The sequence below is a fragment of the Pezoporus flaviventris genome, unplaced genomic scaffold, assembly GCF_033815535.1.
Source record: "Pezoporus flaviventris isolate CSIRO_AGI_PZ_B2104156 unplaced genomic scaffold, CSIRO_AGI_Pfla_v1 ptg000041l, whole genome shotgun sequence".
NCBI classification, from domain to species: Eukaryota; Metazoa; Chordata; class Aves; order Psittaciformes; family Psittacidae; genus Pezoporus; species Pezoporus flaviventris.
The window spans coordinates 5,117,881-5,143,054 of NW_026892589.1; the positions used below are offsets into that span (position 1 = coordinate 5,117,881).

At 45.0% G+C, this 25,174-nt stretch overlaps 2 protein-coding genes across 6 annotated transcripts; one reads left to right on the forward strand and one right to left on the reverse strand.

Annotated features, from left to right (window-relative positions):
* Window positions 1-83: 83 nt before the first annotated feature.
* GUCD1 (guanylyl cyclase domain containing 1) lies at window positions 84-9,804 on the reverse strand. Of its 2 annotated transcripts, XM_061465962.1 has the most exons (6): window positions 9,642-9,804; window positions 7,753-7,837; window positions 6,131-6,296; window positions 5,328-5,419; window positions 3,460-3,701; window positions 84-2,818 (listed from the first exon to the last, which is right to left on the reverse strand). In XM_061465962.1, the coding sequence occupies exons 1-6, from the start codon at window positions 9,676-9,678 to the stop codon at window positions 2,727-2,729; spliced, it is 714 nt and encodes a 237-aa protein (XP_061321946.1). In that variant the 5' UTR covers window positions 9,679-9,804; the 3' UTR covers window positions 84-2,726. The 2 variants fall into 2 exon arrangements, with proteins under 2 accessions (XP_061321946.1, XP_061321945.1); XM_061465961.1 differs by lacking the exon at window positions 9,642-9,804 and having other exon boundaries at window positions 7,753-7,941.
* Window positions 9,406-13,639, forward strand: SNRPD3 (small nuclear ribonucleoprotein D3 polypeptide). Of its 4 annotated transcripts, none has more exons than XM_061465966.1 (4): window positions 9,406-9,430; window positions 10,787-10,936; window positions 11,688-11,880; window positions 13,481-13,639. In XM_061465966.1, the coding sequence occupies exons 2-4, from the start codon at window positions 10,811-10,813 to the stop codon at window positions 13,540-13,542; spliced, it is 381 nt and encodes a 126-aa protein (XP_061321950.1). In that variant the 5' UTR covers window positions 9,406-9,430; window positions 10,787-10,810; the 3' UTR covers window positions 13,543-13,639. The 4 variants fall into 4 exon arrangements, with proteins under 4 accessions (XP_061321950.1, XP_061321948.1, XP_061321949.1 ...); XM_061465964.1 differs by lacking the exon at window positions 9,406-9,430 and adding an exon at window positions 9,795-9,887; XM_061465965.1 differs by lacking the exon at window positions 9,406-9,430 and adding an exon at window positions 10,052-10,152.
* Window positions 13,640-25,174: the final 11,535 nt, after the last annotated feature.

Genomic DNA, 25,174 nt, shown 5'->3' on the forward strand with positions numbered 1-25,174 from the left:
CTTCCAGTTAAATATGTAACACATGCTCTAAAGATTTTCCAACATGTTTCATAATAAGTTAGTTAATAAATGCACTTGCCACATTATGTTACAGGGTTATCTGTGACTTTAATCCTTTATTGAGAATGCCTTAATTACAAATAAAAATATATTTATGTATAAAATCCCTGCATGTAAAATACCCCTTACTTTGCTATTGACATCATGAAGGAAACAAAGTGACATTTTCAGAATGAGTATTTTGATAGACAGTCTTGTAATGGGAAACAAAGTTTCAGAAAATGCAGATGTGCAGTGAACTGCTTTTAAATCTGAATTTGTGTCATATAAATACTCAGCCTCTTCACTTGGCTTTTGCTTCTTATGTTTTCATCCTTCATAGCTACCCTGCTTTTGGCAGCTATGAGATCCTGTTGCAGCAGTGGAGCTCTCCGTCTGTATTAGCTTAAACAGCTTTGTTTCTTTATCTTTCAGTTTTGTTGAAGTATTTAAACTCTGGGTACCAAATATTGAAGAGTCAATATTGTTACACCTATCTGTGCACTTCAGAACACTTAGGATGCTCTCAAGTTCATGTTTTATGCATAAGCTCACGATTCGTATTTGGATAACCAAACCAGTAAGACGCTAAATGTCAGTTACAAGCCCTTTGAAGAACTGTTTTTATTTAGCTAACTAAGCCTGCTCTGAAATAAATCTGGGGCAGTTCACTGGTAGTGAATGAACTACCTACCTGAAACCACAGGGGTTAACAAAGTACTCTACTGTCCTGTAGTAAACATACCTGTTAATTAGTAACATAGCTAATACAATCTCTCCAAATCAAACATCCTGAATTTGGACTTGGGGCATAAAAATTCCCACATCAGCAGCGTTCTGGTGACTGACTTCTGATCAGGCCTTATCCGTAACAGGTTTGTACTTTTTTTCTGTGATTCTGCTGGGTGCCACTAATGTGCTGGTTCTACTACTCATAAATTGCATCCTAATTTTTACTCATTTTGCAGTGTATTCCAGCTTCACCAATTATAAGCAAAATATGAGACACTGAAAATTTCTTGTCAGATACTTTTTGTTCAGGACTTCTTAAAAGCTGTTGCATGTAAATATGTTAGCATCTGTTTGTGCAAAGGAGGACTTTTAATTCTACTAATATTACTTACTGAATGCTTTCCAGCTACTTATCCAGTACATCAAAAACTGATGATAGAAGAAAATTTTTCTCTTTATCAAAAAATTTTATAATGCTTAAAGTAGATTCCTATTATCTCCACCACTAAGTAACAATGTCTTTCTACTGTTATTACACAGTTCTAGAAATTGAACAGTTCCTTTTCCTAACACCATGGCAGAGGTGCAGGATGTCTGTCTTAAGTGCAAAAGAAAATTGTGCTAGCTTTACATCAGTATTGATTTTTCTACTCGCTTCAACCCAGACAGGACTGGAGATCAGGACTTGTAGGAAATTGTGATGGATGAAATCTGAAGTAAGTGGCTATTCCTTACACTTTAGAGCACTCCTCAGCAAAGTGATTAAACGCATGTAAACCATTAAAGAATTAAGAATGGGCCGCTAACAGTTTCACTTGATGTCTGAATACAGTAACTCCAATTTAAGCCCAATATTTACACTGTAGCATAAGAGCTAGAAAATGAGTTCCTGCCTTTTTACTTGTATTCCCCCTTCTTAATTGATTTCAGCTCTTCTTAGAAGGTCTCTGAACTAATGCCAATGGCAAAATTTGGCTCAAATCATGATTCAGCATTTTAGTTATAATCCAGTATACACTGTCAGATATTTACATTTACACACAAAATGCATGCTATTAGTGTAGATGCTCATTTTCTGCACTGGCTGAAGTTTAAAGTTTATATTTGGAATGGCTCCTACAGAAACTGGCACATGGGGGTGGCATAATGCTCAGAGGTTTTGGCAAAAAAGCAAGACTTGTAAGTACAAATAAAATATCTTCACTTCTAGGGCAACACAGAGCTCTGAGCAATCTCTGAGGATTTAGCCAAAAGAGATTAAGTTTGTGGGACAAGGGAACAACACTAATAACTATGATTCAAAACCGAATGCAGTGGCATAAATGCTGTATTTGTGTAAGGTGAATTTGGGTAAATGTGTTTCATTCCTACAACACAGACCTGATGAGCCAGCTAGGCTTTTTTTGTAATTTAATAGTGGTTTTAAATTAATATTTTTTCCTTCCATAACACCCTGCTGAGCCTCAAATCCCTAGATTTTGGATGAAGATCAGCCCTTGATGCTTTGACAGAGAAACAGGTATTCTCTTTTTTCCCCTCCTGTTTCTGTTTAGCTAAACCTGTGCATGTAGTACCAAGTGTTAAAGTTCATAAATTTGGTGCTGCTTTTTTTCTCATGTGTTTAATTTGAAAATAAGCTCAGAGCAAATTAGGCTCTGGGGCCGTATTTTAAAACTGCTGTCAAATGTGCAATGTTGAGGAAAAAAAACAACCAACAACAAACAAAAACCAACCAAACACCAAAACCAGACACACAATGCAAAATTAGATACATCATGAGGAAAAAAAGGTAAAGACAGCATTGTAATATAGTCCTATCAATGTCTATAAAGCCTCCCTTGTTTAAGATCCCACTGCAGTTCAGGAGCAAGGTCTCTGCAGGGGCAGTCCTGAGATAAGCAGCCAGCTGCCATGCAGGCTGCACAGGAAAGGGCCAGGAGCATCAGGTGTGGATGTCAGCTGTCTGTGTAGATGAACAGAATGTCTTCATCAGTGCCATAACTTGTCCTGGCTTCCTCAAAGTTACTGATGCTGGTGCAGCACGTTCCTGTTCAGGAGGAACAAAATGTTACTAAGAATTCAGAATTTGCCTGTGAAAGGCTCTTATACTGGGGTTAGCAGCCTCTACAAAGAAAAGTAACTAGCATACAGACTAAACCTATCAGCTTAGGTTACAGCTTTACTCATTGGTTTCATTTTGACGCACCATGAAGCAAGCTTTACATGTAAATGCAGAACTAGGGGCCTGCTTCAGTGGTGGCCTTGGCAATGCCAGATTAACGGTTGGGTTTGGTGATCTGAAAGTTCTGTTCCAACCTCAACAATTCTTGATTCTGTGATCTTTTCAGCTCAAAGCCAGTGCTCATGGAAGTAATGCTGTAAATAGGTATTAAATTGCCCATTCTGTTATATTCTGCACATAGGAACAGTTCAGCATCTCTCACAAACCCAGCTGAGAGCCAAACACGTTTGCTAGAATGAGTATATCAATTCCTGAAGTAAATCACAGCACAAATACAGCACTGATATAATTAATGTGGCAAAACCCCTTCTGACAAATTGGTTAGCAATGCTTGAGCATAGGCACACTGTTAGAGGAGGTCCAGCAGGTCCAGCTGTAGCTCTGTATTACAGACATGTCACTAAAATGATGGCTGATAATCCACCCAAAAGGAACAGGCTACTCACGGTCAGCATAGGCAGGGTTGTTGTAGTAAATACTCCCTGAGGCTTTGTTGTAGCCACATAGCACAATGAAATGGCCCTGGTAGTCAGGATTCCTGCAGAAGCACTTCTGTCCAATGGGGAGGAAGCAGCAGTATTTGACAGGACTTGAGCAAAGGTCACATAACAGCAGGACGGCGTTCACTAGGACAATGGCTACGTGACCTTGAGACAGGTGGTTCTGAATGTCTTGAACAGTTACTGTGCTGCAGAAAAAAGATCAGGCATGCTTAAGTTCAGGGAAGAGACTGGTACACAATGAAGTGTGTGGTGATGGACAGTACTTAAGACATGCAGCTGGCGTGTTTTGTCACAGGTACAGCTTTTTGCTGTTAAACCCAGCCAGCTTTGCTACAAAGCCTGACAAAACCTGTGTCATTCAAGGCCCATTGATCTCACTGTTGCTGCTGAAGTGCAGAGCAAGAGCTCTGGGTTCTGCAGTAACATCAATGGTATCTCTGAATGTATCAGATGCCCCAGAGAAGAGTTTTAAAGGAGCTGGCAACTCAGTCGGTAACCTGAGAGACTTCTGTTGTGGGAAAATCATAAAGCAAATGTTCTCTCCTGCTCCTAGAAAAGCTTATCTCTTAAGTACCAAATCTTTATTGGCTGAGTGGTTAAAGATTGTACAATCACTAACCAAATTAAGACGTGCCCAAATCTGCCTCTGTCACACAGGAATACACTTCTCCCAGTCGCAGTTTTGGACTACCTGATGCTCTTGAGGCTTTATTGCTATAGTACCTCCCACAGAAAATGAGTATTATCCAAATATAACTTCATCTGTTAAAAGCTGTCCCTCACTGGGGCACGTGCAGTCCATATGCATTAGAAGCTCATTCTTTGGATACATTCTAGATGTCCAGGCTGTGTGCACTACCTAACTGAACTCATGCTTTTTAATCTTTTCCAGTGTCACTTTTTGACACTCCAGCCTCAGTACTGTGTCTACACAGGCAGACGTGCTCTCTGTCCTTGCCTTGATCCAGGCCATGATCTTAAGATGGCTAACGCAGGATGGACTGACTGAACCTTCTGTCCTGTCACAACTCGAGTTAAATAGATGGTGCCAAAAAGACTGTGTGTGTGTTAAAAAGGACACTGAAAACTCTGCTCAGTGCAAGTTGCATTACAGCATTCAAAAGCTGTTGTGGCTGCCCTGCACTCTCTCTTCTTTTCCTGATCATTTACCCTTCTTTGACAAGAGATCCAAATCCAGCTTCACTATAAAAAGGGATGCAACTCAAACTGAACATGGACACATTGTAATTTCCCATGTAGAACGTCACTGTCAGCTGTGAAACAATTCTGCGGTTTTTCCTCCTCCCCTGGGTTTGCAGTTCCTTCATAGAGGTTCCTTATTTCACCCTCCTCTTGGCAAAAGCTTGTTTGCAAGCTTTTTCTTTGCGTGTTTGTCTAGGAAGAGAGAGCTGTAATGTCTGCATAGCTCTGGGAACAATGGGTTGTGTGCCCACATAGCACTCTCCTTACTTCTAGCAATGGCCAATTAGAGTGCTGCAGGCACCCCAGTAGGGTAATTTTAATGGATAATCCGCTTCAAAACATAAACAATAGCCAAGTTGTCGTGGAACTGTAAAAATCCAGTCAGGATTTTCAAATAGTAATTCTGTGTCAGCTCTTTTTCTTCAAACTTCAGTATTAACTCTTGATGTCCACATTATTTTTTTTGAGATGGATTTATTAGAAAGACTGTAATTCACCCCCTCAAAAAAAGGCTCAGGGCTTGATTTCAGTCTCTTTAGTTTGACTCCAAGTAAAAGATAGGGCCCACAGACTCTCCAAAGAGAAAGGAAAGAAAACAATAGGCTTACCACTTCTCCACCAGCACCTTGCAGGCTTTGGCTTGTGCAAAGAGCTGATTCACTCGATTCTCTTCTGTGTCAAAGTGCTTCCTGTAAAATGACTGTGGAGATAATAAAAGTTATGAACTGGAATGATGTTTTCCTTAGGTAATCCACCACTTAAATCCCTGCTAGCAAGGGCCTGCATAAGCTGGGGATCTGGCTATGGAATAAGAGATCTCTCCCTTAGTTAACCGGTAAGAGGAAAAGGATTCCTGCTCTAATTTGTTTAAATTCACTCCTGGTCAGTTATTGTAATTTCATCCAGTGGCTGTTCAGCTGCCTACATGAAAGAAGCCTGCCTGGTTCATACTGGGCAGGAGCTTGCATTAGAAAAGCCATTGCTACTATGGGCCCTCACTGGCCCACTTGCTGGCAGTTTTGAAGAGGCTGAGTTCCCCTCTCACCTCTAGAGGTGGTTCTTCCAGGTCAGGGCTGAGGCACGGTGGTGGGGAAGGGGTGGAAGCTAGCACTGCTGCTGCCCAGGCTGTACCTGTTCTGTAGATAGACAAAGGGCTTCAGTCTCCAGGCTGTCAAGTAAGTGGAACCTTTCATGAGCACTACATGAAAACTTTTCCAAAATTCATGTTATGGAATCAAAGATGTGAAGTATGCGGGTTTGTATCCAGCATCGCCTTTGGAACTGATGTGGCAACAGGCAAACCTTGTTTACAGGGATTGTGGTTGATTGTCAGTAACACAGCAGAGCTTTTACAACGTGACACACAGGGCTTTTAAAGTTCTGCTGTCTCCTAGTACATGAGAATACTAACCTGATTTTTGTAGCCCTTGTCCACTCCAAGTGTCTGGGTGCAAAACTTATGCTTGACACCAAAGTGCCGCATTAGGTAGGCCAGGTCAATAGTCCAGATACTCTTTGTTAACTGGAGTTCCTGGATGGCTTTCTGAAATTCATCATTGTCCCAGTGATTCAGGTACCTGTGGTATTAGGAAAGGCAGGGAAGGGAAGCACAGATCTTAGGAGAAGCAAAATGTGCCCTGTAGCCCAAGCTTCCACATCACAGGACGTGAAAACTGAAACAATGGGCTTGGCTAAGAAATACCAAAAAGAAAACAACCCACAAAGGAGCCACAGATTTAAGGGAAGGGAAGGGTGTAGGGAATATTTAACTGGATTTATTGCTGACTTTTTAAAATTGGAAATGTATGTGTATCTTGACTGATTTATAATGACAGAAGTGTATAGGTGCTGTACAATAGGCAAGCTATTCTGAGCAAGCATAGAACTCTGTCCTGAAGGGCTTACAGTCTAAATGTACAAGCATATTAGAGCAAACACAGAAGTGTTAAAGACTAAAACTTGCTTCACGCAATAGATGGATTTCAAAAGGAGGAACTGTAAAGGAAGTCAGTAAATATTCAAAGGAAGCTTTGTCTTAGGCACTGGTGGAACAAAAGGCAACAAAGGGTAGATGAAGTCAGGAGAAAGGTTGGGACAGGCTGCAAAGGGGTAGGGAAAGGCAGTTACAGAGAGTTCTAGAAGTCAGAAAACAAATGGAAGTAAATGGAAAAAAAAAAGGGACTGGAATTGAGGACACAGGGTAAACGAGGCCATATCAGCAGGGTGAGAAGATTAATCTTGGAAGCTTGAGTTTTGGACAGACTGGAGTGGCAAAGAGGTAAAGGGAATAGAGGCAGAGGTTACAGTAGTCAAGATGGGAAATTACCAGCACACGGACTAACGTCTTGGCAGAAGGGATGGAGAGAAATGAAAATCTTCTGCTTCATATCTACTAAGTGGACATCTAAATAGGTATTTCTCCTGCACCTAAGCTCATGTTCCTCTGTGGAAGGAAAGAGGAGTTCAGCAGGACAGCTACCAGTTCAAAAAAAGAAAACCAAAACAAAACCAAAAACCACCCCAAAGGGCAATACAGTGCATTGTTTTGAGTTGAATCTACTGGAACAAAAACATTCACCCACGGACTGGGGGCTCAGCAGGACAGAGAAAGTATGTACTCGTAAACTGGGCTATGCCTACCCATCATTTGGGAATAACAGAAAGGAGGCAGGTGAATTGCTATGCTATGCATCTGGTCTGAATTCTAACAGCAGGAAAGAGGAATAACTTTTTATCAGCTTATGCATGCTGACCTGTACAGTTCTTACAGGTATTTTGCATCTTTCAGAACTGGCAGTTATTCAAAAGGGTCTGAAGTTAAGCTTAGTTTAAATTTTCCCTTGCTCCTGCTGGAAAGCTGTGCCAGGCCCAGCAGCAGTAATTCTCTGAGGGTACCTGAGAGTATGTATGTACTCTTGTAAGACTAAATTCAACTCACAGCTGCTTCAACACACCTCCCTAGACATTGCTTCCCACTACCCCCATCCGATGGGATGGCACTTCCCACCCATTCAAGCCAAGAGAGTCACTTACTGCAGCACCATCCTGGAGCAGGCCAACCCACAATCCCAGTGGTAGAGCTGCTGAATGACTGGCACTTTCAGCTGGATGCAGTCAACTGCAGTGAAAACACCCCAGCGTGAGTAAAACACAGAAAATGTCAGTGCAGACAAGAATGGGGTTTCCATACCTTGGCATTCAAACACAGCTTGTCCTCAGCACTATGGTTGTGGAAACTTGGGTTTTTTTACTTTATGTGATTGGCAGTAAGTAAAGTATGTTTTTACTTTATGTGATTGGCAGATATTTGTGTCTTTCTGAGAGGAATGTAGGTTTGGTACTTATGTACAGTTAAGTGTTTGGTTTAATCTTGTACTCCTTTATTGTTCCATGCCTGGATTGCTCTGCTGTATGATACACCCCCTTCTCCTTTGGAAGTTTCATGTTATTCCTGGTGGGGTGATATCCCACCAGCCCACACTATGAAGCTGTATCCCCTCCTAAATAATAGTAGGTAAGGCACAGGTATTAGTTCTTTCTCTTCTGTCTGAATCTATTTCTGTGCCACAAAAGGAGTTAAACCAAACTGTGAGAAAACAGACATAACCAAGATCTCCAGGTACTGATTTCCCACCAGCCCCGCAGATTTGAGCCTTTTCTGCAGCTGTCTTTTTCCTCAGGGACTGCAATTTGCTTTGAGTGATTCCAGGTTAACAAAGCTCACAAATGGCACCAGTTGCCTTTTGTATTAACTCCCTCAACAAAGGGAGAGGGGAGGAAGAACAATCTCTACCAAAAAGTCCCAGAATACCATAACTCCATCCCTCTGCCACAGTTCTTATTTTTATAGGGTTGGCAGCGTGGTGGCTTCCATTGCAGAAATGCCCTTGCACTCGACAGGCTTGAAGAGCTCTGCCTATTAGTGCTGCTTCAGCATCAATCCAAGTGAGTTACTCATAAAGGGTTTTTCTCACCTTTGATCTAGAGAAGACCTTTGAAAAGTTTTGGTAACACAAGGCCAGCTACATTTTAGGATAGGAATAAAACCGCATTTGACATCATGTGGACTGCTCTAGTTTTGATGCAATTTTATAACTAAAATGTTTTAGGTAATGTTGCTTGTAATCTTTTGTTACTTTTAACAAAGCTACCGACCTACAGCAGGGACAAGCCAATTCCAGCCTCTTTCCAAATATGTTTTCATGGTTGTGCCAGTGTTTAATGTTGACTTTGAAGTCTGGCACACCATTGGTACATTCAGTTGTTTTGATTAATCTAGTTAAGTATCCGAAAGAAAAAATGAAAACCCAGTTCCCAGATTCTCCTCAAACCAGGATCTCTTGAGTATTTTGTTGTTATTTTTTCTTGGCGTGTGTCACGGTTTAACCCCAGATGGCAACCGAGTACCACGCACGATTCTGTCCCCTTTCTGTAATTACCCAAGATTTCTGTTATTATTGTCAAGTGCCAAGTTTCACTGAAGAGGTGCGTATTTTCTATCTGAAGAATTAAAAGGGTAATAACTTTTAACTTTCTTGTCTATTCAGCTTCCAGTCACCCTGTTTCCCAACACACCCAGGCTTCTTCAGTGATGCCCGTGGACTGTCCTAAGATAAGACAAGCCCGTGTGTGCTGTGGCCGTGAGTAACACCACCTCTCTGCTTCGCCAGCTCCTCGGCGCAGCGAACTTGGAGCGAACTTACCGGAGCCGGTAATTCTACATTGCTGCTGGCGAAACCCGCGGCTTCGCGGCTCCGGGAGGGCGGAGGCCGGCCGGGCCTCCGAAGCGACCACAGCAGCCGCTGATCCGCGGGGTGGGCCGGGCCGGGCCAGGCCGAACCCAGGGCTGCCTTCCCGGCCCAAGTCGGTGCGCAGCCCATCCCGCCGCCCGGTTCCGGCCCCCAGTCCGGCGCGCCACTGACCTGGCGGCGGCTCCCCGTCCTCCCGGGGGCTCTTCATGGTGGCGGCGGCGGCGGCGGCTCCTGCCGCCCCCTCACTGCCGGCCCCGCCGAGCCGGCCCGCGCCACGGAGCGGCCCAAGGCCCCGGCATGCTTCGGCGCGGCGCTGGCTCCTCCCGGCCGCGGAGGCGGGGGCTGCGGGGGACCGGGCCCCGGGGCGTCTGCCCCGCGCCGTGGCGGCGGTGTTGGGGGTGGTCGTCGGGCGCGCGGGTGGGTATGAGCATGACACGGCGGGCGGGGGACGCGGGCGCGGCCTGAGGCGGGTGGGGGAACCCGGGGCGCGGCAACGGCCAGCCCTGCCCCGGGGCGGATCCCCGCCGCTGAGGGAGCTGCCCCCGCCCGGCTGGAACAGGCAGCACCGGAACGCGGTGTTCGGTCGGGTGGGAAGGGAAGGAAAGAGATGGGATGCGTCCGCCCCGCCACCTTCCGGTTCCGGCGCGCGGTGCACGGCGGGACGCTGGAGGAGCCATTAGGGGTGAGCGCGGGCCCGCACTGAGGTGGGTGCTGAGGGGAGGGGTTTGCGCGCACCCACCTGGGCCGTGTCGCTGCAGCCCCCTTGGGGCGCCCAGGCCTGAGGTGGGGAAGGCGCGGCGGGGTGGGGTGGCCACCGGCCGGGGAGGGGGGGGCTCCGCTCGGCTTCTTGCGGGGACGGAGCTCCCCCGGGCTGGGGCCCTTCTCTCCCCTGTGGTGGGGCTAGGGCTGGGGTGTGTGGGTGAAGGAGGCCCTGCCAGGGCTGGGGGGATGATGTGAGCTGGGCGTGGAGGAGCCCGAGCCTTGTGTGGGGTGAGCTGCGAGCGCGGCGGGGCAGGGTGGCTGCACCGTTATGTACCTGCGGCTGTTTCCGCGTGAGGTGTGCGCGGCTGTACCTGTGTTCCGTTACCTGATATTTGTAAGGGAGTTTTCTATACCTGGACAATATCCGCTTTTGCTCATCTCAAGTAATTTCTTCCCATGAGCATCTGTCTAAGCAAGCTCTATCAGTATATTGTCAAAGCATACAGTGTGTTTGAGTAAGAGTGAAAATTATAATGAGAGAGATCATAGCTTGTGTAGGTAAAATCTAGTCTACAGCTTTCTTTGTAATCATGTCTCGTTTTTTCTTGTCTCAGGTGTAGAGCCACAGCACTGCAAGCATGTCAATCGGAGTGCCTATTAAAGTCCTACATGAGGCCGAAGGCCATATCGTGACATGTGAAACCAATACAGGAGAAGTTTACCGAGGCAAACTTATTGAAGCTGAAGACAACATGAATTGTCAGGTACACCTGCTTCAGGAGGATGAAGGGAGGGCTCTCTGCTCTGTGCCTGGAAAGGCTGATAGCTAGCTTGTAGGCAGCATGATTAAAAGACGGTTGCTTTTATTCTTAGGATAAAGCAAACCATTGCTGTGTGTATACTGTCTTACTGTAGTGAAATGGATTCAAGATTACTGAGTGCTCTGAAGAGGCCAGAGCTTATTCTTACCAGTTTTAGAGTTTAATTGGGCAGTTCTGTTAATAATATCAGGGTTCTTAAGGTTCTGTTCTGTGAACAGTGTTTCTGGTGGACTTCCTTATTTAAAGACACTGAGCATAAGAATAAGCAAACCTTGATTTAAGCAATTAAAGCTTTTTTTTATGCTTTAGTCATGACTTTAGTCATCTCAAGAGGACTTAATTTTGATTGACTTTAGGCAAGGTATTGTTGAAATCAAAATGTTTCCTTGGTAGGACTAGACTAGACTAAACAATCGGTTTTATTAAAACCGATTCAATATGAGAAAATTAACAAAGCTGATAAAGCTGAATCACCAACTGGGGAGAAAGCATAAGCCATGGGTCTGCTTGAATAACAGCAGGTATAGGAGTATGTTTAAATGGCCCTGGATCCTTGCGTCACAACTGCAGATGAGAAAGCGTGGAAAGTCTGGCTTTGGTACTTGAATCCTGACTGTATATTCTGCAGGCAAGGGAAATAGGATCACAGACTATTAAGGGCCTCTGTGAGCACTGCCTTATTTTTACTTTCCAGATGTCCAACATAACGGTGACATACCGAGACGGGCGAGTGGCACAGCTGGAACAGGTCTACATCAGAGGCAGCAAGATACGGTTTCTCATTTTACCAGATATGTTGAAGAACGCTCCTATGCTAAAGAGCATGAAGAATAAAAACCAGGGCTCTGGAGCTGGGCGAGGAAAAGCAGCTATTCTCAAAGCTCAAGGTGTGTAGTTTGTTTATGGGTCCCTCTTCCCCATTTTGCTGTAGAAGACCTGGAAAACTCTCATTTCTATCACTGAGGGCATGTAAGCTGTGAGAAACGGAGATTAAGGGTTCATACAGGCACAGTTACAGGTTGGGCAGAGAAGAGATTCAGAGCAGCCCTGTGGAGAAGGACTTGGGGGTGTTGGTTGATGAGAAAATGAACATGAGCCAGCTTCAGTGTGCGCTCGCAGCCCAGAAAGCAACCGTATCCTGGGCTGCATCAAAAGGAGCGTGACCAGCAGGTCGAAGGAGGTGATCCTGCCCCTCTACTCTGCTCTCATGAGACCTCACCTGGAGTATTGTGTGCAGTTCTGGTGTCCTCAACATAAAAAGGACATGGAACTGTTGGAACAAGTCCAGAGGAGGCCACGAGGACGATCAGGGGACTGGAGCACCTCCTGTATGAAGACAGGCTGAGGAAGTTGGGGCTGTTCAGCCTGGAGAAGAGCAGGCTGCGTGGAGACCTCATAGCAGCCTTCCAGTATCTGAAGGGGGCCTATAGGGATGCTGGAGAGTGACTCTTCATTAGGGACTGTAGTGATAGGACAAGGGGTAACGGGTTAAAACTTAAACAGGGGAAGTTTAGATTGGATATAAGGAGGAAATTCTTTCCTGTTAGGGTGGTGAGGCACTGGAATGGGTTGCCCAGGGAGGTTGTGAATGCTCCATCGCTGGTGGTGTTCGAGGCCAGGTTGGACAGAGCCTTGGGTGGCATGGTTTAGTGTGAGGTGTCCCTGCCCACGGCAGGGGGGTAGGAACTGGATGATCTTAAGGTCCTTTCCAACCCTAACTATTCTATGATTCTATGATACATTGTTTTTCTGCATATTTCATCTTATGGTGGGAGTCAAGACTCCCAACTGTTCAATTACCTGAATGTGTAATATCGATGCTACAATAATTTAGATACATTGAGTATCCTTATTAAACAGGGGCTTTATATAAAATGTTGCCTTCTGTTTTCTAGTGATTGTGGCCACTAGCTGTTTGGAATATGTAGGGAAGGATTCAGGAGTTCTTGATAAGCTTTTCGAGGAAAACAAACTGATATTAAGATAGTACTTAACCTACTGAGAAGCTGTAATTACTAGCCATTCTGCAGCTCACTCTCATTTGTACCTCTCTTGGGAGAACAATGTAGTTATAACAAGATCGAGTAATAATTATGGGCTGCAAAGTCCTTAGTTAATTTTAGCAAATGCAGTTAAGTTTGTATGGGGAAGTAAAATCTGCTGAAACATTCAGAGTTCTGTTGCAACACCTATGAAGAGTGTGGGTTTTAAATCTCTTGGGCATACAGATTTGTCTGTCATCTTAGAAGGAACACAAGTGCATAAGTATTCACTTCATCTGTTCTAAGCAGCAAGTCTGTGTAACCATTAGTTCTGGTTCTTATCACAAACTTTCTTGCTGTCACCGCACTTCCTGAACTTCATAGGACAGCCTCGTTTCCTTGCTTGTAAGCAAGAGACTGAGTGTTGCTTATGTTTTGTTTGCCAGTTAAGATGAATAAGCAGGTATGTCAAATTCATGTCATCCTTGATGTTTTCTTTCTTCAGTGGCTGCCAGAGGAAGAGGCCGTGGGATGGGCCGTGGCAACATCTTCCAGAAGCGAAGATAATTTTGGTCTTGAGCGACACTTTTTTTTCACTGGGGGTATTAACTTGGTTTCATGTGTATTGGTGTCAGTCTTGCTTAATAAATGTTTCTGACAAAAACTTGTCTGCTCTTGCATGGCAGCATTCCTCCTGGGCAAATACACTGTAGATCAATTGCAATTTGAAAAGGCTTTGGAAAATAGTGGACTTGATTTTTACATTTGACTATCTTGTGGGATGCATTGACTTTTAAAGATCACGTTTCCTGTTTCTTGTTTAGTCCTGTTGTCATCTGTTCTCTCAAGAATGGGAATATACTTTTTATGAAGAATTTTTTAAACAGTACCTTTTAAAGTTGTATTAGCAGCTGCATTTACGGAAAACACAGTGAAACAAAGTCAGCTTCCTGAGAAGCAAAGCGCTATGTTCTTCTGCTTTATACGAACTTACAGTAGATAGAGGTCCGTCCATCTTCAGATCTGTACTTTGAGCTTGTATTCTTGTGTTTCTTAATTTTCTCTTTCGATACAGGGATAATTTTTCGTTAGGAACACACAGCTTTGATAGCCTGAGTCTGTATTTGCAGTGAAAATTTCGAATTCTTATTACTTCTTTTTCCCTTTGCCTGGGAAAAGAAGACAAAGTAGGGATTTTCAAGGATAAATTTGACAAGTTTTGTAAACTTGTAATGCAGGTATGTTGGAAAAGTCTTATAAATGGTTATCCATTAAATACAACTCAATACAATTGCTAATCTTCTGAACAAAATTTAGGATCTACCCCAACTTTTGGTTTTTAACAGTCATACAGATCATCAGCTGATCTGCAGGAAGCCAAATGTAGTTGAGTAACTGAAGTTTTTTTTCTTTAATGCGTAGGTGTGGTTGTTCTTACTGACTTAGATGGTTGAGAAGTGTAAGATTTCTGTACCTTATATACTTGCATACAATCAAGTATCAGTCCGTACTTGTACAGAACAGCTAGTCTTGCTCTTATGCAGTGAAGATTCTCCCTTGTGTGCAGACATGAAAGTCGAACTTATGTATTAATTCGTTGAATTGTCTGTAAATAAAGCTGTACACCATTAGGAAAATCCTGCTACATGTTCTTCTGGGTAGTCATGATCCTAAATATTTGCATTAGAAAGCTCCTTAAAATGTGATTAAGATATGCTTGAGCTTAATTATAAAAACATTGTCAAGTTGTCATACTCCTAGATTGAGGAATTTGTCCATATGACAGGACAGTTTTCACAAAGCCTCACTTCAAAACATGGCATATGAGTCATGTTCACACAGCTGTAGTGCTGAAGTTAGTATTTCCAACTTAAAAATCAGCAATTTGGGCCTTTAGTAATGATATTAAACACTTCTGGAAATGTGAAATTCTTCAAACTGATGGTCACTCAGAAGAGAATTGTGACTGGTGTTAGTTCATCAGGTAATTTCCCTCTTGAGAGTCTGTGTAAGATACAGGCAAGTAAAACTGCACTGGTCTGTATACAAACTACAGCCTTTCTCATAAGTTTGGTTCTGGCTCTTCCTGTGGGAAAGAAGACATCCTCACAGGATTTCCTCTCCATGCTTAAGGCCTCTGAATTTCACAAGACTTTTCTGAGAAAGACCATCTTAAGGTCAACCTGAAGCCGAAATCCATTTTGAGTCTATAGTAGATGCCCAAAAGGACTGATTGGTTTTAACCCACAAAGGAGAAAACAGTTCCATCTTGTTTTGTGCCATGGTCTTCATGGTAAGAATTGAACTGTCTGCTTCTAGTATCCCATGCAAATGGCTGGGATCTCTGTAGGTGGGTTGGTAGGTAAGAATAGGTACTTGTTGACATCCACTGGCTTTCCTTGTTGCTGGTAGTATATGGTGGTATATTATGGCTATTTGAAATATGTGTTTTATTTTCAGTCTGTTAACTGTCCCTAACTGCTTTTCATACATCAGGCTTGGATTGTGCTGCTAGTCAAGTTGGAATTTTTGTACAATGGAGTTATGGTCAAGAGGAAGAGCAAGAATGGCACAATACAAATACTTTCTGTATAATGAGTCAAGTATCTGCTGCAAGATTTTATAGGATGCTTCTTCAGCAGCTAGAACTGCCTTCTCTTCTAAAGCAAACACCTAATAGAAACTTGAGATTAATTAGTGCAACAATTAATTGCCATAAATAGTTTAAGATGGAGTGTGTGAGTGTGGAAGGATGGCAAGCTGTTCTGCTTAAAGGGTGTCAGCTTGGCCATGGCTGGGTGACAAACGAAGTTACTGCTGCCTTGTTAAGTAACAAGAGAAACAAGAGGTGCACTTGCAGCTTGAGCAGAGAGACCCCACTTTGCCAGATCTCCTTGGCTCTGGCTTCTGCTGTGTCTCCCTGTAACCTCTCAAGGAAACCAGTGGTGAGGATTGGCACATCTTTTTCTTTTGCTGGGACTATCCAGTACTTCCCAGCCCTCAAAGCTCTGCATCCTTTTTCTGTAAAGCCTTCAGAAAGAACTATAAATATGTTGGAAAATACGTAAGCCACAGATGGGGAGCTTGACTAGAAATATTTTTGGGAAGAGATTCAACATTTTGGCAAGGCTGCAAATCTAGCCCATGGGCTTTGTGTCTTGGTGTTTCCTTCTGACTGTTAAACAGCATGCATCCTTTCCTGAAGGTTAGATGCTGGCTGAGGGAAATGGCAGCACATTTTGACCACTGACTTCTGATGTTTCTCACCCTTTGTATGAATGACTGTCACTGAGCACACAGCCATGAAACTTGTTCTTGAACTTTTTTTCCTGCCAGTATTGCCTTAGCTTTGAAGCTTTCTTTAAAGCTCATAGCATCTCTAATCCATGTTAGCTTTCAAGAAGATACTGGATTTTGCATAAATGAAAAGCTTTGCAATTAGGTTGAGGCTGAGTCAGAAGGTAATGTGAATTAGTGTTGAAAAATCTGACGTTTCCAACTGAAAAATGTAAGAAAAAAAATAGAAAATTAAATTAGAAAAAAAAATATTAAAAAATTAATTAGATATGTAAGCCCCACCACGGCAAACATATCTCTTACCAATTTCTAACTGTATTAAATGATGTGCTAGTTTGTTACAGGCTGCTTTGAAGATCCTGTGTGTGAAGTCTGGTTTATCCTTACTTGCAGTGCGCTGCGTCTAAATTTCCTGTACGTAAATGATGTCTCATCCACTAGATGGCTCTGTCGGTAAGAGAATGAAATACAAGAATCCAGAACCCTCTGGAAGGAAAATACTGCAAGAAATGTGACTTCTGCTATAAAATCCATGGACTCGGTACTGTTACAAACTGCAGCGTGAAAATACTCAGGTTATTTTCTTTGTTATTTCATGTTGCCAGAGTGCTGGCTTCATACACAAGTCAGGTTACACCAGTTGTTGATGGTTGCTGTGTGTTTCCCTGGCACTTGGCTAGTTGGGTGGGTGCATTTAGGTAGGTTGTGCAGATTTCTTGAGTTCAGCAACTTAATCTGTTTCTCTGGAATGGAAGATGCTGGCTCTGCTTTTAGCATCTTCCCTCATTTTTCACCTTTGTTTTTTCGTTACAGATTGCATCATTTCATTCTTTGCCATTACTTTGGGGGGGGGGGGGGGGCTTGTAAACCTCTTCCTGTTCAGTGGGTTCAGGGCTCACCGTAGCTTCCTGCTTTTGATAGAGAGACAAGCTACTGGCTTGAAGCTTTGATGTGAACTCGCCACTTTGATATCATTGGTGTAGATGCCTTTGCATCACTCATGTGGAACAGAGACACTATAGTGCAGCCACGCAGAATGAAGTGTGGAAAGGTGCAGGTAGAAATTCACCCAGTCATCCTGAGTCAAAACCAAGGCTGTGCTCTGGTAACAAAACTAGAGGGGAGATCCTGATGACAGCACAGAGGAGTTAAATGGTTGGAGCAGGTATCACTTGGGAAAAATGCTTTGCACAGAACTGTAGTACTTTTCCTCACTGATCAGGTGGCTTTCATCCCATACGTGTGCAGTTCTGCTCTCCAGGTGTGTGTGTTATATTTGATCCTAAAGCTGTATTTTAAGTCATTTTCCAAGGGTACTTTGTAAAATAGCAGTCTGTGAGGTGCTGCATTATGACTGAGAGGCTGAGAAGGGATGCTGTGTAGATGAGGTAAGTGCCAAGCCATGGTGCCTCTTCTCTGAGTGTAATTACATGCCACATTGGAAAAGCCCTGTTCTCCAGGGTAACAGAACTTACAGAATCATAGAGTAGTTAGGGTTGGAAAGGACCTTAAGATCATCTAGTTTCAACCCCCCCTGCCATGGGGACACCTCCCACTTGGCTTATACCAACTCTTAAAATTGTGGAAGAGGCAGCAGCCTCTTAACCTCTGCCAGTGAAAGCAGAAGTATGGGGAGATGGCCCCTTGATCTCCCGTGCCTTCCATAAAACCTCTTCTAGAAGGGAAGAATGAAGTGGGAAACATGAATGTCTGGTGCTAGTGGTCAGGGTAACTGTACAGTCTCTACCTCTTTTCTACTTAAGCTTCACAGTGAGCTTTCATTTAAGGTAGAGATGTCCTGCTTCCTCTTGCCAGTACAATGTGAGCAAGGATGGAAGACTGACATCCCAGTGGAGTAATTATTTGGTAAGGCAGAAGAGGGTGGAATTGTGAGGTCTGCAAGAAAGTGTCAGTGATTTGGTCTCTTATTTCTCAGCCATGGGTCAAAATGGAGGAAAGGTTCTCCCAGGGATTTCTGGTGTTTCCATCCTGACAGACCAAAAACTAGACTTGCATCTTATTGCAGCTAAGCTGATTTCAGACAGTAAGACCTAGTCTTCCTCCTCACACATTAAGTAAAACTAACTTTATGGAACCCTCCTGCCTTCAGTGTTTCTTTGTTAGGCAATAGGGATACACCACATTTAAAGCATGGCCCAGACTAGCATTAAAACAAATGCTGATATGGGCAGTGTGCTGCAGATTACTTTGCAAGTAAGATGATGCTGTTCTCCACCTCCTCATCCACTAGTGTATGAAGTAGCCAAAGCAGTGCTTGTCTGAAATTACTTTTCCAGATCAAGCTGCATTTTAACTGTGTCAGGTGTCCTGTAATAACAGTTCTTGATAGTGTCAAGAGTACTTTAGAGGTAATGAATAAGGAAGTGCCACCCTTAACTGCTCCCAAAGACTAGGGTGTGGGATTATTTAGTTCAGTGTGGAGGCTGACATTAATGTGCAGCATGGCCAGCTTTGCGGTGCGTTACTGCACCTAATTCAGACATTTAATGGGAAAAGTATTTTGGTTTTGTGTGTGAATTGGTTGTTCCTAGTAGACAGGCTATTATTCCTGGCACAGAACCAGTCATTGCATAAGGAGGCATTGTGCAGCCCTCTGCTGCTCAGCAGACTATCGGAGTCTATGAAAAGTGGAGGTTTTCCAGCATCATTAATTCAGGGGAGAATGTTGAAGCCCTGGCAGAGAAACAGACTGTATCCAGAAGAAGTGGAGTTATGCTGGGAGAAGTTAAAGGAATGGCAGAAAACCACTCTTATTGTCCTTTTGTTTAGTGAACCGCTTGCAGCGAGTATTTAATTTGTTCTTCCTTTTCCCTTGCCTGGGGACTTAAAATCTGTTGTCTGGTTGGGGGTTTGCCCTATTTCCAGCTCAGTGGAGAGATGCTAGCGCATCTACTCCAGAGCAAACCACTGCTGCTTGTAAGGCAAAGCTCCTCACGTTTTGTCCCGCAGTGCCTAAAATGTTAACAAGGAGTTGGGACAGCACTCGGCAGGAATATCAACAGCACTAGGCTGGCGATGCAAAGGGAAGGCAATGGGAAGGCCTGGATTTGCAGGGAGATGGCATATTACATGGAACTGCCCCTTTAGCTTGTTTGTGGTTCCATGCTGTAAAGTACCTGGCTGTTGCTTTCATGTGTTTTTCTTTACAAAACTATTACTGGGTGTAAAGACAAAGGGAGATGGAGAACAAGTCACAAAGAGTTTCTGACTAGGATTTGAAGGCAGATTTGGGCCCACAGCTCCTGCTGAAACCAATGAGATAAGCACTTAAGTATTTTACAGTACTCATCCTTGTCCTTCAGTGACAGGCCTCACAGTGTCCCTGGAGATAAGGAACAAAGCCTGCAGAGGCCCAGTGAGTGCTCTAACTGCTGGATCATCTCAGAAGTGATGGTCTCTTAACATTACCTCCTGCATCAGCCTCCTGCTGAACAGTAAGCCACTTAATGGTGGCTTAGTGGAGTGGGTACTTCCTAGAAGATTTAAGCTGCTTTGCTGGAAGTCCTTTGGTGGCATCTGGAAAAGTGCAGTTTTGTTGTTTCTGTTATAGCTGTGTTGTACCCCCTTTCCTGATTGCTCTGCTCTCCTGCAACAAGCGTCAGTTCTCCTTGTTTGGCTGTTCCAGTCAGGACTGCCTAATCTGTGCTACACTGATTTATTTTCATCCTTCTTCCCTAATTCCTCCTTTAAAGTCATCCTTAAAGGACACAGGCCAACATTCCCTTCTGGAGAATAAGTGAATGTTACCTCTAAGTGTATAACAGCAGTGGGTGTGATCAGGCTGTGAGTTCTTGTGATTTGGCAAACATTTACCCACTATAGTGATAAATGTCTTTATGGAGAGCGCATTCAGAGAGAGACATGAGGCTGTGAAACTGGGGAAGAGGTTACAGCCTCTGCCTCTTCTGAAGGTTTATAGGGAAGTTGCTTGACAAGATAACTGTGCTACATTCCTCGCAAGGATATGAGGAAGACAACTGGCTTATCAAATGGCCTTGATTACTGTGGTAAGAACACTTTGCAAATCGCTCTGCCCAAGTGCAACCAAAGATGATGATTAGAGGATTAGTCTTATTTGTAATCCTCCTTTCAAAAGACTTGATTGTTTTCAGGGTAGAAGCCTCTCCACCCCTCTTGACAGAAGAGAACAGACCTCTGCCACACAAATGTGGATTGGCTTTGTACTCCAGTTTGTAAGTGTGTTGAGTGCAGTTTGCATCTGTAAATAACAAAGAGATTTGTCTAAAACTAAGACCTGTCAAGGTTGTTGCGTTTAGGCTTTTTGGGGAGAGGGGGTGAGTTTTTTGGGAGGCTGGCAGTATTTAGCCTTGCTTTTGGTATATGTTTCAATTCTCTCTTTTGGAACATGAGTCTTTCATGAGGCTGAAACTAATGCTATGGGACACTGATCCCCAGTCTAAGAGTTACACTGGGATAATCCCAGTAGCAGCCTTAGCTTCACTTTAGCAACCTGATCCCCAGTCCTTTGTGCCTTGGCTGTCTCCCTCTGAAGCCCAACCCCAGTGATAGCTGCAGTTGTGTTACCTGCTGGGGGTCTCAGGGCACCCACCCTCCCTCCTCAACCGGGAGAGAAAAGATGATGACAGTGCTCTTGAGTCAAGGTAAAGACAGGAGGATCACTTCCATCACTTACCAGTTGCTGTCACGGGCAACACAGGCTTCACTTGGGGAGAATTAATTTATTGCCAGTTAGAACGGGTTTGGACAGTGAGAAACAAAGACTCACGTAAAACAATGCCTTGTACTTTCCCCTTCTTCCCACGCTTGGTTTCACCCCTTCAGCACTGACTCCTCTACCCCCCCTCCCACCATGGCACAGGGAGGATGGGGCTGTGGTGGGTCTGTAACAGGTTGTCTGCTGCTCCTCACACTGCTCCCCTACTCCAGCGTGGGGCTCCTTCTGGGCTCCACCATGGCCACCCCATGGGCTGCACAGCACTATGGTGCCTGGAGCACCTTTTCCTCCTCTTTTTCTCCCTCGTCCTCTCGCCCTGGTGTTACAAGGCTATTCCTCGCACTTTATTACCTCAGCCCTCGCTGCCAGGAGGTGTTTTACCCTTTCCTAAGTGCATTTTCCCCGAGGTGCCAGCACCAGTGGAGCTGGGCTCAGCAGTACCCAGCACAGGGGCTGCTGCGGAACTGGCTGGAACCAGTCGGAGCCGGCCGTGCCCAGCGCAGCCAGCCTGACCTCTCCTCAGAGCAGTGCCTGTCGCGGCATGGCAGAACGTCCTCTCCTGTGGGACAGCAGAGGTTAGTGACCAGGCATCGTGGTTTCCTGGAGTGACTTGGTTTCTGCTTAGTGAGGGGCAGCAGGAACTGCAGGTAGGAGCCCGGCATTACCTTCCTCTTGCTTTAAAGCGTCCCACTGTGTGTTACCATCAAGGAGTCTCTATGAAGGTCTTCAGGAAACAGCCAAAGCCTGGAAGGTCAGCGAGTGCTGCTGGTTGAGAGGCAAATCAGTGACCTAGTAACCTTGCAAAGGGACTGAAACAGCACAGGCATTAGCAGTGCAAAAACTGAGGTGATGACGCTGCCTTTTCTGCTCCTGACCTTCCAGTTCAGACGGTGACAAAATGGCCGATCGCTCCTGTGGTCCTCGCGCGGTGGCAGGGAGGAGGTTTGGGCAGTGCCAGGCTGGCACAGGCAGGCACAGCACAGTCCTCTCTGCAATACTCATTTTCATCCTGGAGCTGAGGGATGGGCCAGTCCAGGGCTGAGACCCAGGAGAGAGGACCTTGGAGCTGGAGATGCTCGGGCTGTTGCCTCTCGAGTATCTGCAGAGCAAAGCTGCTCCTTTGGTGTCCTCCATTTTGCTCTCCTTCAGCTGCAGCTTCTGAAAAACTAAAACCCCCAAACTATTGGTAAAACAGGTTTGGTTCTGATGTGCTCCGTTACCGAGTTACAGCAAAGTTCAGACACAGGTGCACACATCAAACTGCAAACCGAAAGATTTCAGGGGATCACGAACAAAGCTCCGCTCACAAGTCTGATGTGGAGCCCCAGAGGCAGCCGCTGCTGCTCATCCAGGAAAGTGCCTTTTTCTGGTTTTCTGTGCCATGTTTGTGCTTGGTGAGAGCCCCGTGTGTTTCAGGGGAGTTGCACAAGTGGAATAAGGCCCATGTACTTGGGACAGGGGGGGAGGGAGTGGCTGTGTGGTACTGGGTTACCCACAACAATAGCTTTCCGAATGCTTCCCGTCATTGTATCCAACCTGGGACAGATTGCCTCGAAAATGGACTGTAAGGAATAATCCTCCCGGAAGTGGAGGAACTTGCTGATCATTGAGCAGCAAAGTATCTATTCTCTGCCCTGGTGACATGCCCTGTGTGCTAGCTAAACAAACCTGATGCTATAGGAAAGAGCTGTCAGTGGTTTTGTGGTTGTTTTTGAAGCCAGTTTGGGTGCAACAGGGGAGTGCTGGGATTTGGGAAAAGAGTAGATGCACGTGGAAGAGAAGCTGACTTTCCTCTTCACCCTTATCCTGGGGAAGAGTTACTGTGTGATTGTTATGTTTCGTGGCTATTCTGGTTTTGAATTGGCAACACTGAACTCTATTCTGGAATACCATCAAGTCAGAGAGGAATCAAGGAGATTCGTAATAGAGTACTTAGTGTCTCGAAGTAGATCAAGTTGTGGTCATGGCTTCCTGGAGTGCTGGCCTCAGCTAAGAGTGTTCCGGTCTATTTTCTTTTGTGAACTACCTCTTGGCAGCCTTAAACCAGCTACTGCATTTATTTCAAGAGCACTTTTTTAATGCCAGAAAAGTGCAAAACAGACTCTTTTGTCCATTGATAATTGTCCCCAGCAGCTCAGAGCTGCGGTGTCTGCCAGTGCCCTGGAAGAATGTTTACCTGCTGCACTGTTAAGATAGTATAGTGAGAAAAGTTTGTATTGCAACATACCTTTGTCTCTTCTGAGCTGTGAAACAAACACGATCTGGTGGTGGACAGTGATCAGTAAAGGCAAATGTTTAATCCTCTCTTGTTTGCTTTAAGATTAAATAATTTCTATCTTGGCATCTGTGTCAGCAGCTGTCCACCAAGGAGCCTGCAAGCCTGCCCCAAACAGTGCAAGCTCCTTTATCTTCCAAGTGCTTCTGACGAGGAATGAGTTGTAGGTCAAAAAGTTGAAAAAAGAGCCCCATGTGCAGGAGAGAAGGGGATTGACAGATCTTGAAGTGTGTGAAATAAAAATAGATCAGACAAGCCTGTTCTTCCAGGTGTTTTTTGCATCCTTACCTCACGAAAATGATCACCTGTTATTTAGAGTTACAAAAACAAGGGAGGCTTGTGGTGGCCTCAGTGCTAAGCATATTGCCACTTGGAGCGTTCTAAGGTGGTTACCCTGGGTTTTGTGGTCAGAGGCTGGGGCAAAATGCAGGATGGAGGAGTGAGGAAGGTGTTGTCCAATTGGGTAGGGAGGGAACAAGTGCATTTGTGTTTGGGTAACTGAAAAGGTCTGGCCTGTTCCTGCTTTCCTCTGCTGTCTGGCACCAGTACTGCTCAGCGTCCCCACATAAGTGCACCTCCCTGCGGTTGGGCTTTGCAGGCTGGCTCTGTTAGAGCTTTCTGCTGCCTGCCCGACCCCAGCTGGCCATGCTCACCAGCACTTAGAGGTGACGTGCTGCTGGTGGCCCTGTGAGCATGCAAGGGGGTCTGCTGTGAAACTGCCTGTTGTGAGGGGTGCTGGAGAGGAAGCTGCTGTGGAGATGGGAGTTCACTATCTCATACCCTGCCACTGTGCAATGGTAGATCTCAAAAGAGACGCTAGGAGGAGGAAGGTTTTCTGGGGGTACTTTATAAAGCCTGGGAAAAATAAGGTGGTGGGAAAGTGTGGCATAGCTTTACATCTGGTGACCTCTCCTTCCTGAAGCCTGCTTTTGAAAAGTGTGCTTAAGTATCTCACATTGAGATCTATTGTGAGACTATCACTTGATGGGAGGTCAGAGGTGGGGAAAAGGGCTATGATACTACTCCGTGCAGCTCCAGCTTCCCCTCTGCTACATGACAAAGGTCCCATCACAGGCTGACCAGCTGCAACCTGCACAGAGAGGAAGGCTGGGAAACTGCAAATGATGGGGTGTGCTGCTTTAGGTACCTGAGGTTACAGCTCTGCGCCAGCAAGTATGGTACTGATGAGAGTATTCAGTATGACAGGGATCCATCTCTCCTGCTGTGTTATCTAGCAGGAGACAGAGGCTCACTGTAGGGCAGCCATCTCCTGATTTAGGAGCATAACTAAGCTGGTCCCTCTGGTATCAGTGTGAAGACCTGAATTAGCAGCTCATCCCTTTAATCCCCTTTGAGAGCACTGAGCTTTCTCATTCAGTGCAAGGAAAGGCTCATTTGGGTTTGTCATCCTCTCTGGTTTATAAACTTGGCTTTTATGAAATTAGCTTTCTCTGTATTTGGGGCTGCCAGGCCTGCTCCTTGAGCATGCATCTCATCTTAGGGGGCACTGGGGCACTTCACAGCTCTGGAGCTGGATGCACACCACTGTGCTCACAGCCCCTCATTGTCAGTGCAGTCAGGAGCTAGCAGGGAGCAGCTGGCTATGCTGTGATAGCTTCTCCACAGCTAAGTTGCAGCCCAGTGGAGCTCATGCAAGCAGCAGTGGCAATTTCTTAGGCCAGGACCTCATAATTTGCATTTGCATGTATCTATTCACAATCAGTTCTCTGTGGGGAGGTTTCTGTGGCAGAGCAACCACGTGCATATGGAGGAATAAACACAGTCCCACAGCTGCTCAGCTGAAGCAGTCTGTTTCAAGCCATGCTTTATCTCCAGCTCCTGGAGTTGCCAACTGGCAGCCAGGCATCATCAGGGTTTAGTACAGAATTCCCTTGCAAGGGGCTGAATGT

What these genes read in the sequence shown, in the direction of transcription:
- GUCD1 (XM_061465961.1), bottom strand. Translation starts at nt 7,907, where the DNA reads ATGGAAACCCCATTCTTGTCTGCACTGACATTTTCTGTGTTTTACTCA. An exon ending in TGCTCCAGGATGGTGCTGCA is followed by an intron (nt 6,297 to 7,752) that starts GTAAGTGACTCT and finishes CTAATACCACAG; the next exon opens with GTACCTGAATCACTGGGACA. An exon ending in ACAAGGGCTACAAAAATCAG is followed by an intron (nt 5,420 to 6,130) that starts GTTAGTATTCTC and finishes TTATCTCCACAG; the next exon opens with TCATTTTACAGGAAGCACTT.
- SNRPD3 (XM_061465966.1), top strand. Translation starts at nt 10,811, where the DNA reads ATGTCAATCGGAGTGCCTATTAAAGTCCTACATGAGGCCGAAGGCCAT. An exon ending in AAGACAACATGAATTGTCAG is followed by an intron (nt 10,937 to 11,687) that starts GTACACCTGCTT and finishes TTTACTTTCCAG; the next exon opens with ATGTCCAACATAACGGTGAC. An exon ending in AGCTATTCTCAAAGCTCAAG is followed by an intron (nt 11,881 to 13,480) that starts GTGTGTAGTTTG and finishes TTCTTTCTTCAG; the next exon opens with TGGCTGCCAGAGGAAGAGGC.